The sequence below is a fragment of the Esox lucius genome, chromosome 7 (assembly GCF_011004845.1).
Source record: "Esox lucius isolate fEsoLuc1 chromosome 7, fEsoLuc1.pri, whole genome shotgun sequence".
Taxonomy (NCBI): domain Eukaryota; kingdom Metazoa; phylum Chordata; class Actinopteri; order Esociformes; family Esocidae; genus Esox; species Esox lucius.
This window is the reverse complement of record NC_047575.1, coordinates 43,699,260-43,718,033: the sequence shown is the minus strand read 5'-3', so window position 1 is coordinate 43,718,033 and position 18,774 is coordinate 43,699,260. Positions and strand designations below refer to the sequence as shown.

Here is an 18,774-nt window from a genome sequence, read left to right as displayed (position 1 = left end):
GAATGAGGAGGAGTGTGGGAGGGTCCAGATAGAAAAGCAGAGAGGGATAGTTAAATGAATCCAGGACGTTCCTGCCTTAGCCGAAATGGTACATGATCCAGTGGCTGAAAGGGTGTGCACCCCTGACCTCACAAATGGAGCTCATGAGTTATTCACTCAAATGTTCTTTAATGGAATTATTTATTAATTGATCTATGTTTCAATGTTCAAGAATTTGTCATGCAAGTAGGCAGGACGTCAGTGTTAATAGATGGTTGGAGAAACCGTTTTAAACAATGGGAGCAATACAACTTGCATTTTCCCCAAAATATCAAGGGGTATTAATAATGTTGGACATGACATTTTTCACACTGCCGATTTTGCAGGTTTTCCCACTTACAAAGCATGTAGAAGTCTGTCATTTTTATCATAGGTACTCTTCAACTGTGAATGACGGAATCCAGAAAGTCACATTGTATGATTTTTAAGTAATTAATTAGCATTTTATTGCATGACATAAGTATTTGATACATCACAAAAGCAGAATTTAATATTTGGTACAGAAACCTTTGTACCAGGACCTTGAGATGCTTCTTACGGAGCCGCTCCTTAGTTGCCCTGGCTGGGTGTTTCGGGTCGTTTTCATGCTGGAAGACCCAGCCACGACCCATCTTCAATGCTCTTACAGAGGGAAGGAGGTTGTTGGCCAAGATCTCGCGATACATGGCCCCATCCATCCTCCCCTCAATACGGTGCAGACGTCCTGTCCCCTTTGCAGAAAAGCATCCCCAAAGAATGATGTTTCCACCTCCATGCTTCACGGTTGGGATGGTGTTCTTGGGGTTTTACTCATCCTTCTTCTTCCTCCAAACACGGCGAGTGGAGTTTAGACCAAAAAGCTCTATTTTTGTCTCATCAGACCACATGACCTTCTCCCATTCCTCCTCTGGATCATCCAGATGGTCATTGGCCAACTTCAGATGGGCCTGGACATGCGCTGGCTTGAGCAGGGGGACATTGCGTGCGCTGCAGGATTTTAATCCATGACGGCGTAGTGTGTTACTAACGGTTTTCTTTGAGACTGTGGTCCCAGCCCTCTTCAGGTCATTGACCAGGTCCTGTCGTGTAGTTCTGGGCTGATCCCTCACCTTCCTCATGATCACTGATGCCCCAGGAGGTGAGATCTTGCATGGAGCCCTACACCGAGGGAGATTGACCGTCATCTTGAACTTCTTCCATTTTCTAATAATTGTGCCAACAGTTGTTGCCTTCTCACCAAGCTGCTTGCCTATTGTCCTGTAGCCCATCCCAGCCTTGTGCAGGTCTACAATTTTATCCCTGATGTCCTTACACAGCTCTCTGGTCTTGGCCATTGTGGAGAGGTTGGAGTCTGTTTGATTGAGTATGTGGATAGGTGTCTTTTATACAGGTAACAAGTTCAAACAGGTGCTGTTAATACAGGTACTGAGTGGAGAACAGGAGGGCTTCTTAAAGAAAAACTAACAGGTCTGTGAGAGATGGAATTCTTACTGGTTGGTAGGTGATCAAATACTTATGTCATGCAATAAAATGCTAATAATTATTTTTAAAACCATACAATGTGATTTTCTGGATTCTGGTTTTTGATTCTGTCTCTCACAGTTTAAGTGTACCTATGATAAAAATGACAGACCTCTACATGCTTTGTAAGTAGGAAAACCTGCAAAATCGGCAGTGTATCAAATACTTGTTCTCCCCACTGTACATATGAATATATATATGGTGAGAGGCGTTATTTGCCTGCCTAGGTGAACTATATTTTTGTTTATCTAGGCTCTATTTGAAATAAACCCAGCGGGTCTCTCTATGGCAGCATTGCTTGAACACGTTCATATTTCTGTGTCCTTAGGGACCGGGTTGTATTTGGGTTAGGTTATATTACTTGATCACAATGGCAGGCTCAAGGGGTCCATTAAAGTGGATATCAGGGAGGATCCATGAAATAAGTCATGAGGAAAGATCTGACTCACATATCCAGAGAGTTTTTCAGATAGTTTTCAGATAGTTTTCTTAGGGCGATGCATTGGAAATAGAAATGCATCAGTTCTCTCAAGGACTTATATTACTGTTAATGAGAGTGAGGTGAACAATCTCGTTAATCGAGTTAAGTGGGCATCTGTATATCTTTACCAGAACATGGAAGGGGAGGCTGGAAAATGGCCAACTCATTTCTGCTGATGTGTGTTTCTGTGTGTCACCTGATGATCAGTCCCTGCCAGTCTTTAATGGCCTGCTATATTGAATGGGAATTCTCAAAGTCCCCTAAACAGTGCAGTCACAGCCCTTACAAAAACAGGTGCTGTAATTATTCTCTGTGCATCACATAACAAATATGAAATAAGAATTTTCCTTTTCTGAATTATTCATTTGGTTCTTTGTTTAATATATCATTAGCTTGGTGTTAAAAAATAAATAATCCTAAAACAAACAGGTGGTGAGAATTAAGAATTTTACGGTCCTATTTGACACCTTTTTTTTACCTGTTTCAGGAAGCTAAATCAACTTGAAACCAGATGAATTAAATTAAGTATTTGAAAATAAGAGGTTCCTTAAGAGGTATTCATATAATTTTTTGTCTTCCAAATCTGAGAAGATAATAGGTTTAACAATAAAGTGACAATCTGTCTGGTAGGTAGCCTGTCTTAACTACAGTATAAGCCATTCTGCTTGGCTGCATCAATGTTACAGAGTAATGACAATATTAGTATTTTTAGCATATTACTACTTTTCACTGTCTGCCCTAAAACTGGCATCATTTTAATTCATACAGTAAACTTTGGGGATGCAATTTCCGTGATTATCGACCACAGTTTTTTCTCCTGGACTCTCATTTTAGTAATTTCTATTTGTCTTTCGGTATAGGATCTTACCCCCGACTCTCCCTCAGCTTCAAGCTGAAGAGGAACATCGGCTACTTTATCCTGCAGACCTACATGCCCTCCATCCTGATCACCATCCTCTCCTGGGTGTCCTTCTGGATCAACTACGACGCCTCCGCTGCCAGAGTGGCTTTGGGTAGGAACTTGTGTGTCACCGATTTGTCATGTGACCGCGACTAAACTAAAATCGCCAAAGCCCAAATCTGAAGCGCGGTTTAGTTAGCAGGAATTCATAATGTAACACTACATCATAGAAAATAATGACAGGATGCTGTGTTGTCTTTTATTTCTGCAGTGGCTTTGAATCTAATCTCTAACTGTCTGACGTAATACAGACATCTCATGATGTTTGGAGTAAAAGACAGGAAGGAGAAAAAGATTGATTTGTCCCTACTTTATGTTTTTGCCGGACCGTGTGAGCGGAGCCGGCCAAGAAGAGTGAATGTCTCTTACTGAGTGAGTGACTGACTGACTGATGACCCCTTTTTAAATAGCGTAGTGGTTAGAGAAGCGGACTTGTGAACTATAGGTCCTGAGTTTGTATCTCCTTGCAGGCGAAGCAAAGTACACATTGTGAAATATTCCATATTGGAGAAAACTTCGCTGACTGCAACTGTGTACGGTTATATTGCGACTGTTTCAGGCATGGAAAAGTTCATTTTCAGTCTCGCTAGAAATTGCTCAATTCTTATGATTATTCCTAGGAAGTTAGTAGATACTAGTGAGCCTATTCCTGGCTAATAAGCTGTTAAAACGGCCAGTGGCAAACGCAATACATAGTAAGAAATGTTACTCAGTTTAACTGTATCAATGTAATTCACCAATGGCCAATCAACTATTAAAAAACGGCCAGCGGCAAAAGAGGATTTGTTCAGGATAGAGACAAGAGGCTATACTGACACCCGGCAACTGTACAGCTCTGTGGTATAGTGCTTAAAGTCACAGCCTTTCACACGGGCAACCTGGGTTTGAACATTTTCTATTGCGGGCCGGCTGAACTAGGCTTGCCTGGTTTCTTGTCCTTTCAACAATCAAGATGTCAGCCTTGCGGAACACAGCTACTGGAGTCATCTCCTGAAGTAAAGTGATGGATTTGTTTCCTCTTTGACTTAGACTTTTTTTCCCCCTGCCGTGCTCATGCTTTCATTATGTGGGTCTGGCCCATGAGGTCCATGTGGAGCCTGGGATTTAGGAAGCTCCTCCCTCTATTGCTAGCTTCCTTGATGAGAGCAGCACTCTCCCTGATTGGGGACTTACCTTCATGTTTTCTGAGTCGGGAATCATGCGCAGGATTTAATAAAGGAGAAGTAATACATGATAATGGAGGCAGGTGGGAGGGGCTTGCAGGGAACCCAGGTCAGACCTCTGTACAGGAACTCTTTAACTCTATCCTGACTTATGGTGTTAAGTGCTAACTGGACACACACAGGTGTGGCTGGTGCATTGCAACTGTGCATTGATGCCAATGCCGGCTTCTTTGAGCAACATGTGAATCAGCTGAGTTAGTTAGACAGATACAGTATTTGTGTGTGTATATATATTTTTTTACATATATATTTTATATACACATACATAAAAAAAACAACAAGAACTGGAACAAGAATATGTAATTCTAAAATATCCATTAGCTTCTACATATCAGTAAAAAAAAAACCCAGGCAAAGTCACGTTCAATAGTGAGTTGACCTCCCATTAGACTGTCGAGGGTCATTGAGCAGACACGATTGCGAAGCCAACAAGGAGCTCATTTTCCAACCACAGCAGTGTGTTTGTCATCACTTTCAAATGTGAACTGAAAAGCAGAATGCCCCTGCTGGTATCTGACCGGTGAAAGCTTTCTTAGTTTCTCTCTCTGTTGGAATCCACCGCAAATGAGGTGGACTGTTGGTCTCCTGTGACGATCTGTAATTGTGACGGTCGGGTTTCTTTTCCTAGGAATCACGACTGTGCTGACCATGACCACCATCAACACCCACCTGCGGGAGACCCTTCCCAAGATCCCCTATGTCAAGGCCATTGACATGTACCTGATGGGCTGTTTTGTCTTTGTCTTCCTGGCCCTGCTGGAGTACGCCTTGGTCAACTACATCTTCTTCGGCAGAGGACCTCAGCGCCAGAAGAAGGCAGCCGAGAAAGCAGCTGTCGCTAACAATGAGAAAATGAGAATGGATGCAAACAAGGTACAGTGCCCATTTGCCTGTATAAGATTTTAAAGAGTAGTCCACTGAATAGATGATCATACAAGTTATGTAATCATTGTCTGAGAAGAACCAAATGCTATAGGTAGTGTATCATCTTCAGGGACAATTAGATGCATTGTTATTACATACAGCACCTACTTCACAGAATTTGTAGACTTATTGTAGACAAATATATATATATATATATATATATATAACATGGAATTATTACACAGGATGAATTCTTCTTGTACCGTGGATCGTTGTACTAGATGTTTCTGTCCGGTCTGTTCTCATACCTCCACTGTGATTCCACTGTGTAAACACAAGCACACACAGACACACACACAAATACACACAAATGCACACACACACACATAATACTCATTCGAAAGTAGTTCCATGACATGATCCTTCAGCTTATGCGAATCTGATGTTTTCTTTTTCTTTTTCACTTCATGAAAGTGAATTTAATTATTGAAAGAAGCTGACTGTGAACCAAAAAAAAAGTATTGAAGACGAGGACGGCAATCAGGGTGAAGGGTAGTGTCACTGCTTCAAATTGGAGGTTGGATTAATGCTATTTTTTCTTACCATCAAGGAGAACAAGCCTTAATAAGCCTATGTCAGTCCTGTGAAATCCAAATAAGATGCTTCGCTATTTGAAACCCAGACAGAGAGCGCAGATCTGTCACTGTGTATTTTTGTCCAAATTAAATTAAACGAATTGCCTGGGAACACTTAAAACACAGAGGAGTGCCCGGAGAGCTTGTGAAGCGAGGAGAAATGTGAAAAGTATTTTTCATGTTAAATGAAACAGTTTTTATGTCCCATAATGGGATGGAGCATTGCCAAGGCTTTTCTCTCATCTACACTGTGTGTTAAGGGGCTAAATGAATGATGACACTGGGTTTTTTCCAGTTGACATTTATAACAGAGAAACATCCTTTGGATAGAAGTGTGGATGTTTTGGACCAAACAAGAATAACATACTTTTTTGTTGAGGAAATGAATTGAAAGTAAAGTACTTAAGATGGGGAATAAGTGTTTCTTGTGAAATAATTGTAATAATTGCAGTAACTGCCTCTCCGATCACGGTCACATAAAACTGTTCATTTTGTGTTGCTTCTCCAGCTGTCTCAAGTGACCTTGATGTCTTTGTATGATTGCAGTGGATGGTGGGAAATGTAGTTCAGAGAGACGATACTCTGTATGCAAGAATGAAACAGAGGGATATTGATGCTCATGACTCGATGTGGGAGCCGATCTTTGTGGACGATGCAGCAATAGGACTAGGCGAGCAAAAGAATAAGGTACAGGATAACCACTGGCTGTGACGACATACAGCACAGTACATGTAATATTCCATCAGAACCCAGCTAGAACCCTTTGTATACTTTAATTTAGTTATATCTACAGTTTATTTAGCCAACATTGAAATCGTCACCACCATCCTCACTTCCCCCCCCTTATCTCTGGACACTGGATTCAGATACCGGGTTTAAACACTGTAAATAAATGTAAATATCATGTACATATCTGCATTTTTGTTGACATGGGAAGTTCACCTTTGCCCTCTGTAATCCTGCCTCCATGTTTTATTGGTATTGTCATTCTCCATCTCTGTTTAAAAGTTTTTTTTTTTTACATTTTCTCGTTTTATGTGTTTATAATTGTGCCTTCTATTTTGTTCATTTAACTCTACAAAAGAGGTACTTAACTAAAAATTGTGTTTACACTACTATATAAACATGATAACATATTTTTGTTACGTGTAAAAAATATAATTTTTTAAAACTCTTCGTTGAATTACATTGTAGTTGTCAGTTTAAGAGTAATAGGTAGAGCAGAGTAAATTAACATGTTGTATAATATGTAAAATATGCCATCTGAAATGTAACATGGCTAACAAGGGCTAATTTTAAACAGTAGTGATGCCTTGGTAGGTCCCAAATTAAGACATTAAGCTTGACGGTGTTCAGCTATTAAATGGTAGCATGACTATTAACTAACACATATCATTTCCCACTTTGTAGATGGACCCACATGAAAATATTTTACTGGGCACCATAGAAATTAAGAATGAGATGGGAGCGTCGGAGCTGACCCTCGGTCTCAGTGACCCCAGGAGCACCATGTTAACTTACGACAGCTCAACCCTGCAGTACCGTAAAGCAGGACTGCAGGCGAGGCACAACTTCGGACGTAACACCCTGGAGCGCCACGTGCCTCAGAAGAAGAGCCGGCTACGGAGACGTGCGTCCCAGCTGAAGATCAACATTCCAGACTTGACTGATGTAAACTCTATCGACAAGTGGTCAAGAATGATCTTCCCTACTGTCTTTTCCTTGTTTAATATCATCTATTGGCTCTACTATGTCAACTAAAAGGACGTCAGCAAGGACAGAACAGTAGAAACAACAACAAAAATGTTGCTTGTTTTCACTCTGAAATGTTTTTCATTTGCTGTTTGTTCTTGCAACACAAGACTGAATTACTAAAACAAAATCAGGACTGAATCCATTTTACCTTGGAACACCTTAATTGCTGGCTAACACGTGAAAACCTTAGAGGAGACAAAGTTAAAGAACATATATGGTGCCTGTACCAGAATATTTGTTTATAATTTTACAAGTTGAATATTTAGTGAATTTAGTATTTTATCATTTTTAAATGTTTGTTTGCATATATTTTTATGTTTCTACTTAGTAATATCTATCTATATATAATTTGTTGCCAAAACATAGCTAGAAATATTAGTGATTTTAAAATGTCTCAAAGACCACAAAGACAGGTCAATCTTTGTAAAGATGCAATGTTATTTATCCTATTTTGTCTTCATACTGTGAAGTTTTACATTTTCATAATATTGCTAGTCATAGTTAGAGGGTTTTACAATTAACCAACCTTTTCTACTTTGATATAGTTGATAAATCATATTATTTATTTTGAAGTATTATTTTAATTCTAGGATGGTTTTTGATAGTGTACTAGATACTTTTTAATAACAGAAACTGACATCATTCCAAATGTTGGCAGAACAAAATGGAAGGCAGTGCTTACTGATGGTGCAGCTTAAAGACAAATGCGTTACTAAGCCTTTGATTCATGGTTCAACATTGCTCTCCTTCCCTATTCATTTAGAAAAGGTACAGTATATTAACTTGATAGATCAATGTTCATGTCTCAACTGAGATGATTAATTTATGAAAAACAGGAAACAGAGAGAATGCTGCATTTGTAATTGATGCACTTTAAGAATGATTCAATAGATGATCTAGAAGACAAAAGCTATATCTAAGACAAATACGCAGATGTGTATCTGCCCTTAGTCCATTTCAGTCCTTTGTTCACATATTTGATGACAAGATAATATTTGAAAGATTCAAAAACATTTTAGTTAATGTGGAGCTTCTTGTAGATATACAGAAACAAATATTGGCTCTAGTTCATTAAGTATCATGGGATACCATCTGGTTTTTAATTCATACTCATAATGAAATTGAGCCAGCAGTTAAGGCGTCTTTAATAGGATTTTCATCTTGCATCATAAACCAATATTCTTTTTCACCATGATGTATAAATATCAGTTGTATACTGTATGAATGTTTAACAAGTCATGGTGTTCTGCAAGGATCCATCCAATCCAGCATTTGTCTATGAGATAATTCTCTTCTAGAACCTGGAAGGGTTTGAAGGACCAAGGTCTTGAGCAGCTCCACATCCTTAAATTATACCTTCAGTCACTAATGCTACAACTGCCATTTCTTTTTTTTAATATTAAGCATATGAAAAATACTATGAAAAAGAGAAAAATTTGCTCTGCAAGCTCATAAAAGATATCAGAACAAAAAGCTAAATTTTGTTCCAAATTGCAATCGAAAAGGGATATTAAGATCTTACTTTTTCAGCACCAAATTCCATTGTTTTACTTTCATGCAAAGTTTTACTGTATTACTGTATTATCCAATGTGTTTCTTTACATTAGGAATACAGTAGTAGTATTTGCATTCAATGCAAATGTTATGTCATATAACACTGATGAATCTGAAACACAGAAGTATGTACCTTTGTGGTAGGTACCATGTCTGAACAATAACTTTCTAAAAAAAATCTACTTTAATGAAAATCTTATTCTTTTGCCCATATATGATACAAAAGCCTTATTGGCTGTATAGTATGCATTGCAACACTACTTGGTGCTCTTGAGACTACTCCATTCAAACAGAGATAGTTACAAGAATAAGATTCGGACCATAACATTAAAATTAAGTATTTATCTTAGTAATTTCTAATCACTTCTTGCGTTTGAGTAACCATTTATTTTAGAAAACAACATGTCCACTAACATTTTATTTTATTATTATTTAAATGCAGATATGGTATCAACTCAAGTTCAATTGAATGTCCTTAGTATATTTGCAAAAATAGTATTTTCATATCTATTATTTAAATCTGCATGCTCTTTTCTCAGTAATATCATAAAAATATATAACCAGTTTGTTTTTGTGTTTTCTTAACCACTACATTCCGGTTGTGACCAGGTGAACACAATGTGCATATGTTTATAAGGATCAACACGTAATTGGTTAAGTTATGGATTTGTTAAAGATATTTTATAAGAGTGTTATTTTGCACAAGAAAGCATGTCTGTTTTCAAGCTAAAAAAATATTATTTTCTATCCTTAAAATGATCTTAATTTTAAGAATTGTAAATGCCTATAGTGTATTTCATGTCAACTGTATTACTGTAGTATTTTAGTAACTTTTAAGTATATTAAAAACAATATATCTACAAAATATCTAAATTAGAACAATCCAAAATACTGCAAAATGCTACAGAGACAATATCCTGATTTAGAAAATACCCTTTAATAAATTAAAATGCTAATAAAACACAAAGATCATTAAATGTATAAAAATTTGTTTTAATTTGGATAATTTATATAATTAAGTATATTTAAATATTTTTGGGGGGTTATTAGTATTAACCTTCTATTATGATTTGAATTTGTGATAGTAACATTCTAATTATAAAGATAATGATTATTAAGTTGAACATACAGGATCAACATGAGGCTGGAATTCATTCAAACTCACAGTGCAGAAATTCCAATGTGTATGGTTAACATACGTACGGTTGCATTTTTGAAAGATGTGGTCTTAATGTAGATTTTTATCTAGATAATAATTTGTTATTTTGGGATTTATTTTTCAGCCATGTTTATTTTATCATCACAATGTTGTATGTGTATAGAACATGGCCGTTTACCAATTTGATTATAAATCCTCATATGAGCGTGCATTATTGTTGGTTTGAAATGTTCCACATTCTGTTTTGAGATGCTACCATCATCATCATCATCTACATGTACGTTTCTTTTCTTTGAATATGATTTATATGTAAATTAGTCTACAGAAATACAGTATCTTGATATTGGTGTTGTCAAAATTCACAGAGTTGTGGTAGGGCTTTAAATACTGTATTCCAAAACCAGTTTTTAGATGTACATATGAAATAATGTTGGTAAACATCAATTGGAAACCGATATTCCTGTAAATATTAGCAGATTTCTTAAGAAAATACTAAAATACATTTTTAACTTACTTATTTGTACTTTACTGTAAGATGAATGCAAAGCAATTTCATGGTTTCAGCTGACAACAATAATGTAAATATTTGTTGAGTACCACTAGATCACTTAGTAAAAAACAATAGTTCTTTTCACTATGTTCCATTGACTTAAATTATTTTTTGCCAAATTATCATGCATTTCCCAAGGCAAGAATGTAGTTGATCTTCTTTTGCAGCACATGACTGAGGTAGCAATGACATGTAAGCAAATGTTAAAGCATTTTAAGTTCCACTGATACTCATACACATGCACAAATATGCACACATACATCCAATCACACATACATACAGTAAGCATATTAATTGAATATAAATCCAGGTAGAACTTCAAATAAAATAAAACAAGGTTATTTAGCCAATGTAATGATAAATATGTTTCCACTTCAACAAGGCACAATTATACAATAACACATAATTAGACCTTTACAATTACCAAAGGCAGTTTAACCAGGTGGACCTTTAGTATATAAGCACGTTTTGGCACAGAGCAGTGTCACATCTTTTACCGGCAAGCACAGAAACAAACACGCATACACAGGGCAAGTTTAATCAAACTTACTGAGCATCTAATAACTAGTGTTAAGTCATCCATCTCAGGTCCGTACAACTTTAACAAACCAGTTCACTATTGAAATATTACAGACCCGTCTTAATCTGCCCAGTGATGCTGAATTACAGCAGTTTTTTTTTGTGTTTGTATTGTATGTATGTATCTATCTATCAATCAATTTTAATGTGTGGGTGTATATATATACACATACATACAAACATACGCATATTTATATTGTGCCTCTCAAAAGTATTCACCCCCTTGGACTTTTCCATATTTTATAGTGGAACAAAATGAAATGAAAATGGATTTAATGAGGGATTTTTGCCAATGACCAACACACAAAAGGTCAATAATGTAAACGAAAAAAAATAGCACATTTTCTAAATTAATTACAAATCAATCAAAATGACTTGATTGCAGAAGTATTCACCTCATTTTCTATGACACCTGATGGACCGGTAATTAGTTGAATGGATTCCACCTGTGTGCAATTAAGTTGTTTCACATAATGTCACATTTAACACACCTGTCTCTGGGAGCTACCACAGGAGGTTGGTACAATTCCTAACAAAAAACCTAAGAAACAAATCCAGAAATAAGATTCTTCAAAAGCACCAATCAGGGGTAGGATATAAGTAAATTTCAAAGGCATTGAATATTTAAAGTGATCTTCATCGAGGAGTGGAAAAAAGAAAGCCGATGTTGAAAAAAAAACGTGGCTAGAGTTTGCCAGATGGAAGCGAATGTGGAAGATTATGTAGTTTTATGAAACCAAAATATAGCTTTTTGGCCTCAATGCAAAGCACCTTGTTGTGCACAAGCCTAATAACGCACATCATCCTGAGAACACTATCCCTCTGAGAAGCATGGTGGTGGCAGCCTCATGTTGTGGGGATGATTATCATTGAGGTTCTTGAAGAAAACCTGAACCAGAGTGCATGGGAACTCAGATTAGAGTGCATGGGAACTCATATTTCAGCACGACAAAGCATGTTGGAGTGGCTTCAAGTCCTTGGCATTCCTTGAGAGGCACTGTCAAGGCATGGACCTCAACTCAATGAATGTGGATAGAGTTGAAAATTCAGCAAAGATCCCCATCCAACTTCGTGGAGCTTGAGAAATTATATAAATAGAATGGGCAAAAATCACTGTGTCCAGATGAACAAAGCTGGTAAACACTACACTCATGTAATTGCTGCCTAAAGGTGCCTCTACCAAAAATTGACAAAAGGGGGTGATATACTTATTGCAATCAATTATTTTGTGTTATATTTGTAATTATTTTTATATATTTTTTAATGTACATTTTAATTTACATTGTGCAGTGGCCAAAACATTATTAAATGATATCCTTTTGATTTCATGTTGTCACACAATAAAATCTGCAAAAGTCCAAGGGGGGGTTGAATACTTTTGAAAGCCACTGTGTGCTTGCGTGTGAGTGTGTATGCAAGTCAGCCAGTGGTATGTTTTGAAAGCACACATGTAACTGGCAAAAGGTCTGCTTCATCAAATGGCTTTGATATATGTGTTTGTACCTCACAGCGCTTTTTCTTTGATATATTTTTATATTTGTGTACAATAAAAAGACTCCTCTCTGTGAATGATATGGATGGAGTGACATTAGCGCCTACATGAACCATCTTTTTCACAGTGTATGTTTACACACACTCACAGATGAAGCCTTAGCCTCCTGCCCTCCCCAGGGCGGTCCTTCTAGTGTCACTCCCGAGAGCAGCAACTCGATCCCTTTGTGCCACTCAGAAAGAGCATCTCCAGAACAAGATCTGTACTGAAACATATGAACCTGCAGTATGAAAAATTTGTTTTTAATACGTAAAAACCCATGGAGAAAAACATTGTCAATAAATATTGTATATAGTTCTGAATCAATGAATACACGTGTTTATTGTCATTGCTGTTGTAATACGTGGTGTCCATTTATTTTTCTCCTTTGCAGTCTCAGCTTATTTCTGTTCATTTCACTTGGACTAGTGCATGATTGTCATAGTTTAATATCAATGTTCAGATTCTTACCTGTAGAACATATGAAGTGTGGGAAACATCTGGGAAACCAACATTTAATGGGCTTTGTAACTTTATTATAAACATTTTTGTTCAGATAATCGGTCAGATAATCGGTCCGAGGTGAGGTTGGCTGAGGTGAGGTTGTTCAAATTCCTGTTCAAAGTCAAATTTGTGTCAAACAGTAAGGTATCAGAGGACAGTGCTGGTGTAGCCGAGGTAAACCAAGAAGGTAAATGTTAACCTTTTTAATTAACAACTAACAGATTAACAGTTTGGTGCCCAGTGTTGGTGTAGCTGAGGTAAACCGAGAAAGAAAACATTGCTGCAGGTCTCAATGCTAACTGAAATGGAATTGACTTCACCATGCTACCGGCATGCTGTCATGTTTTTGCTTAAAAGTGTGCTAGTAATGTGACAGACAGTGGTGTGGTGCTCAGTTGATGAAACATATTTTGTTTATTTACTCTTTGGGAGTACATTATAATTACATTTATACTTTTTTTTATTCATTATAGTCTCCAACCATGTAAGTGCCCAGAACTGTTGAAAATACTCTGAAATTCATGAAAGGGTGTACCTTGTTATAAACTCCTGAAATGCTATCATTTTAAAGAGTGGCTGAAATAACTCTCATTGCGATAATGGTGGTTAGCAATTGCGCCACAACGAGTTAGCAACTTTTTTCAAACTGTGCACAGATAGACATTGCATCCATAAGTTTATCTCTCTGGGGAGGTCGAGAAAGTCCTTCATGCCAATTATCTGAAGTACTATATCACTTTAATAATTACTAGGGAGGGCAGTCAAACACAAAAACATTTAGTTATACCAATAATCAAATACATTTCTGTAGTTAATTCTCACATTTGGCTGGACAGATACACAGTATTTTTCAATGTAAGTAATGCAAGACTAAAAGACATAACATACTTTTATTTTAAAGGATGCAAAAAAAAATGTAGTAGTAGTTTTACCATAAACAACACAAAATGTAACTAGGCCTATCACTGTAAGTGCTATTACCCAAATAATACATTCCTATTTTTGACCTCAACAAACAGATGCACACATGCCCTGTTACATTCCAAGTATGACAAACTCATAAGATTGTTGCCCACCCAAAATAAAAGTATAAAAACAATTTATAAGGAGAGAGAGAAAAAAGTGGAGCAAACCATTGAAACACCTACAACTAAAGTTTCAGTCTTTCAGGTTTCTGACAAACTTAGTGGGAAAGTTACTTAAGATGTTGCTCTCCCAGCATCTCTTTTGTCAACTGAAGCACTGTGCCAGCAGCTCTTAAAGCTATGAAAGAACAGATGACACAGAAACAGACTAACGAGATGACAAAGTAGAGTATGCTGCAATGAAACATTTTCTTTCTTACTCTTTCTTACAGATGGGTGAAGTGTGTCAGTTTCACACACACGCACACACACACACACACACACACACACACACAGGAAGGAGTGCAGCACAGATGACTGATTTGACAACACTACTTTCTTCCTATAGCCTCGCCAAACAGTAGCCCTTCCTAGTAAAAGTAGCCTATGAAAAATACGACAACAAACGTAGTCTAACAAAAACAAGTATGTTTTTCAGTTCAATTATTTTTTTCAATTGGCTGTGCAATGTTCGTGGGGTTGTAAAAAATAATAATCTGAAACGGCATGTGTGAAGATTGCTAACATGCTTTGTCGTGCTGAAATATGGATCGTCACCCTAATCTGAGTTCCCATGCACTCTGTTTCAGGTTCTCTTCAAGGAACTCAATGATTACCCCCACAACATGGTGGACGAGGTCTCATCTGTGGAGAGCCATGGATCTCCCACAGAATCGATTGGGTGACCCACGGGTCCGGTAAGCCCCGGGTCCAGTCAGGAGCCTCTGATGCCTCAGAAAATACCCTAGTCAGCGTCCCTGAGGAAACTCTCCAGGAGATGATTGGTGAGCTGTCCTGGGATGTTGAAGTGAAACGAGCCAAGATGTCCTTCTGGAAGCGGCTGCAAAGCTACTTTAAGAGGAAGAAGAGCCACACTGTGACAGCTGAACTGCAGCACGAGACAAATGATAATTAAGACCAGTGAATGCTGCTTCCCCCTACCTTCAGTCCCGGAGAATGCTCTGGGAATAGGTTCCATTTTAGTCAATCTGCGAGTACGAGAGGGGTAGGGAGGTGGGGAGGGGGGAGGGAGGAGGGAGGAGGGGAGGAGGAAGGAAGGAAGGAGGGAGGGAGGATGAGAGGAGGGAGGTGGAAAGAGGGAGACGTGGAGGAGAGGAGGGAGGAGAGAGGTCAGGAGAGGGGGGAGGAGGAGAGAGGGAGGAAGAGGAGAGAGGGAGGTGAAGTAAAGGGAGAAGAGGACAGGGGGAGGGAGAGAAAGGGAGTGAAAAGAGGAGAGGGGCTTAGGATGTGGAGACAGAGGATGGGGATAATACAATTAACAGGCTTTTAGAAGAGTTTTCTACAAATGGTCGTGTTCTCTGCCATCCTAACTGTAAGGGGAAGCAGGTCAGGATACCTGGACAGGCTTTTTGACTGGGCTGAGGGGGAGATGCTCTATTTTAGGGGGGACAGCCAAGAAACCACAAGAGGCAGAAGGAAGTGGTTGTGAGCTTCAAATGGGAGCCAGTGGAATGAGCGCAGGACCTGGTTATTATGTTAGAACGTTGGATGCTGAACACCAGGTGGGCCACGGTTTTCTGAAGTTGAAGGGTTTTGGTGGCAAATGCAGGAAACTCTACCAGCTTATGTTTTTTGATTACAAACCAAAAAACATCTTGAAAGGTATATACTTGTGTATTTCTTAATAGGTTAAGCTGTCAAAGGTGCTCTGTTTTTTTTAAAATTAAATTACACAAATGTAATGACATATATGGGGTTTTTGAAGGAATAAAATGTTCAGAAACTCACTTTTTTCGTAGATTTTAACAAGGCTGTTGAGGAAAGTCTTCGAAAACATTCCCCTGGAGCTACTTTCTGGCATGAATACGCAACACATTTTATGTGTTGAAAAAATATGCCTGGTGTTTTAAAATGTATTGGACAACAAACAAGGTGTAGTCATGCTGCCTAGCTAGCTTGGTCACTGATATATAGTAAATAGTAAAATAGTCAAATGTAGTGCAGTAGGCTATGTATACATTTGATGACACAGAAAGAACAGACAAGAGATTTCTGGGCCCAAACCAAATGTCAAAATATATCTTCAATAAAGGCTGGATGTGTAAAGAATGTCTAATCAATGTAATTCTAAGGTGTTTCCTAAATTTGGTGCTTTAACCATAGAGCAGCTTGTGTGTCAGGAAAAAGAGAGAGGGAGTTTTCTTACTGCCTGAGAGACTGGGTTGTGACTACGTCTGTAAGAAACAGTGCATGTGTGTGTGTGTGTGTGTGTGTGTCTGTGTGTGTGAGACCAAGCCCTCAGCAGGCATTTATTCCAGCTCTCCTTACTAACATTTGTGCTTGGTGGCACTGTCCCCCCACTGAATGTATTTCATGACACTTCTGACGCTAGAATGCAGTAGACTGCCAACATGGCGTTGCACTTTCATTAAAATGCTTGTCTGTTCTTGTGTTATAAAGTCATGGTAATTACCAAAAACATATGTCTACTGGCAAATAGTTATCTAGACTTGGCCCATAAATAATTGTTTAAGCCCCTCCCCAGCTCACCAGAGTCACTTCTACTGTACCTGCAGGCTGGATGAATTACGGTAGACTTTAGATTTTCTTTCTTGTTTAAATAAATTATGATTCAATTGTAAGTGTACTAAATTGGTTATCATTTCAGAAATGTGGGAATTAACTGGATGGAATCGGTTATAGAATCTAGATGGAGGGACATTTTAAAGTAGGCCTACAGAATCTTAAAAGGCCGGTATATAAGATTTTCCTGTACTACTAGCAAATACAATTCTGATTGTGTTTGGTAAGGGAGGATGAGGAGGAGACAAGTAATGCCATTTCTTTTTTAATGTAGTCTTGTAAATGTGAGCCAGTATTCTTATACATATTACTATATTGTCTTTTACAGTTCAGTATTTCATTATTTACATGAAAAATCAAAGGGACAAAAAAGCACTCATTTCTGGAGGTTTCTATATTTCTTAAAGGATGGTACCCAGCTCCCGTCGGCTACGCTTCAGTCCCAGGGGTGTTGATGTATGTGGGTCACACAGGCACACTGTGGGTCTGATCTGTTTGACAGGAAAGAGCAACATTCAAAAGCACTGATTCCTCAATCACTTATTTTTGAAGGCATCACTGGACAATACACAGAAACATGAGTCCACAGCATCGAAGCTAGCAACACAGTAACGTCATCTTACACAGCCTTGATGAACAGCAACAGAGTTCACTTGTTTTTTCCTTTAGATTTGTCGATGAGACAAAATAAATTAAAAGCTAGGATTAGATGAAGGAACGCCTTAGATCTGAGGGTATCAACCTTTAAACAGAAATCTCCTATTTTACAGTATGGGTATGCATCAAACATTGGAAAGCAGAAGGCACTAATCGAGTTCAGATGGATACGTGGTGTTAAAATTAGAAATGAAGGGGCCTAAATCAACAGGGGTTTCCAGCTATGCTCTTCTGAATGCTGCTAACTAATCTGCCCAGGGCCCAGATGTGGAACAAACAGGGGTCCTAAACAGGAATCACCTCTGTCGTCAGAACACAAAAGCCGTTTCACATTATGTTCTCCCTGGGCCGTTCCACATTATGTTCTCCCTGAGCCATTCCACATTATGTTCTCCCTGGGCCATTCCACATGATGTTCTCCCTTGGCCATTCCACATTATATTCCCTGGGCCATTCCACATTATGTTCTCCCTGGGCCATTCCACATTATGTTCCCTGGGCCATTCCACATTATGTTCCCTGGGCTGTTCCACATTATGTTCTCCCTGGGCCATTCCACATTATGTTCTCCCTGGGCCATTCCACATTATTTTCTCTGGGCCGTTTCACATTATGTTCTCCCTGGGCCGTTCCACATTATGTTCTCCCTGGGCCATTCCACAATATGTTCTCCCTGGCCCATTCCACATTATGTTCCCTGGGCCATTCCACATTATGTTCCCTGGGCCGTTCCACATTATGTTCTCCCTGGGCCGTTCCACATTATGTTCTCCCTGGGCCATTCCACATTATGTTCTCCCTGGGCCATTCCACAATATGTTCACCCTGGGCCTTTCAACATTATGTTCTCCCTGGGCCATTCCACATTATGTTCCCTGGGCCTTTCCACATTATGTTCTCCCTGGGCCATTCCACATTATGTTCTCCCTGGACCATTCCACATTATGTTCCCTGGGCCGTTCCGCATTATGTTCTCCTTAAAGTGTTCCACCTTGTTCTCCCTGGGCCATTCAATGCAGTATAGTATACATTAAATATGTGCTTGTGTGATCAACTTAGATTCAAATTAATAAAACGGAATTACTACACCACAGGAAGTAATGTAACAAAGAAG

At 38.5% G+C, this 18,774-nt stretch overlaps 1 protein-coding gene across 1 annotated transcript in view; it reads left to right on the top strand.

Annotated features, from left to right (window-relative positions):
* Positions 1-10,380, top strand: part of LOC105011225 (gamma-aminobutyric acid receptor subunit beta-2) — a 67,332-nt gene extending 56,952 nt beyond the window's left edge. Inside the window, exons 7-10 of the mRNA XM_010871083.4 lie at positions 2,881-3,033; positions 4,833-5,077; positions 6,250-6,390; positions 7,114-10,380. Of these exons, the coding sequence (XP_010869385.1) occupies positions 2,881-3,033; positions 4,833-5,077; positions 6,250-6,390; positions 7,114-7,464 (890 nt within the window). The 3' untranslated portion in view covers positions 7,465-10,380. The remainder of the gene's footprint in view (positions 1-2,880; positions 3,034-4,832; positions 5,078-6,249; positions 6,391-7,113) is intronic.
* The last annotated feature ends 8,394 nt before the right edge of the window (positions 10,381-18,774 follow it).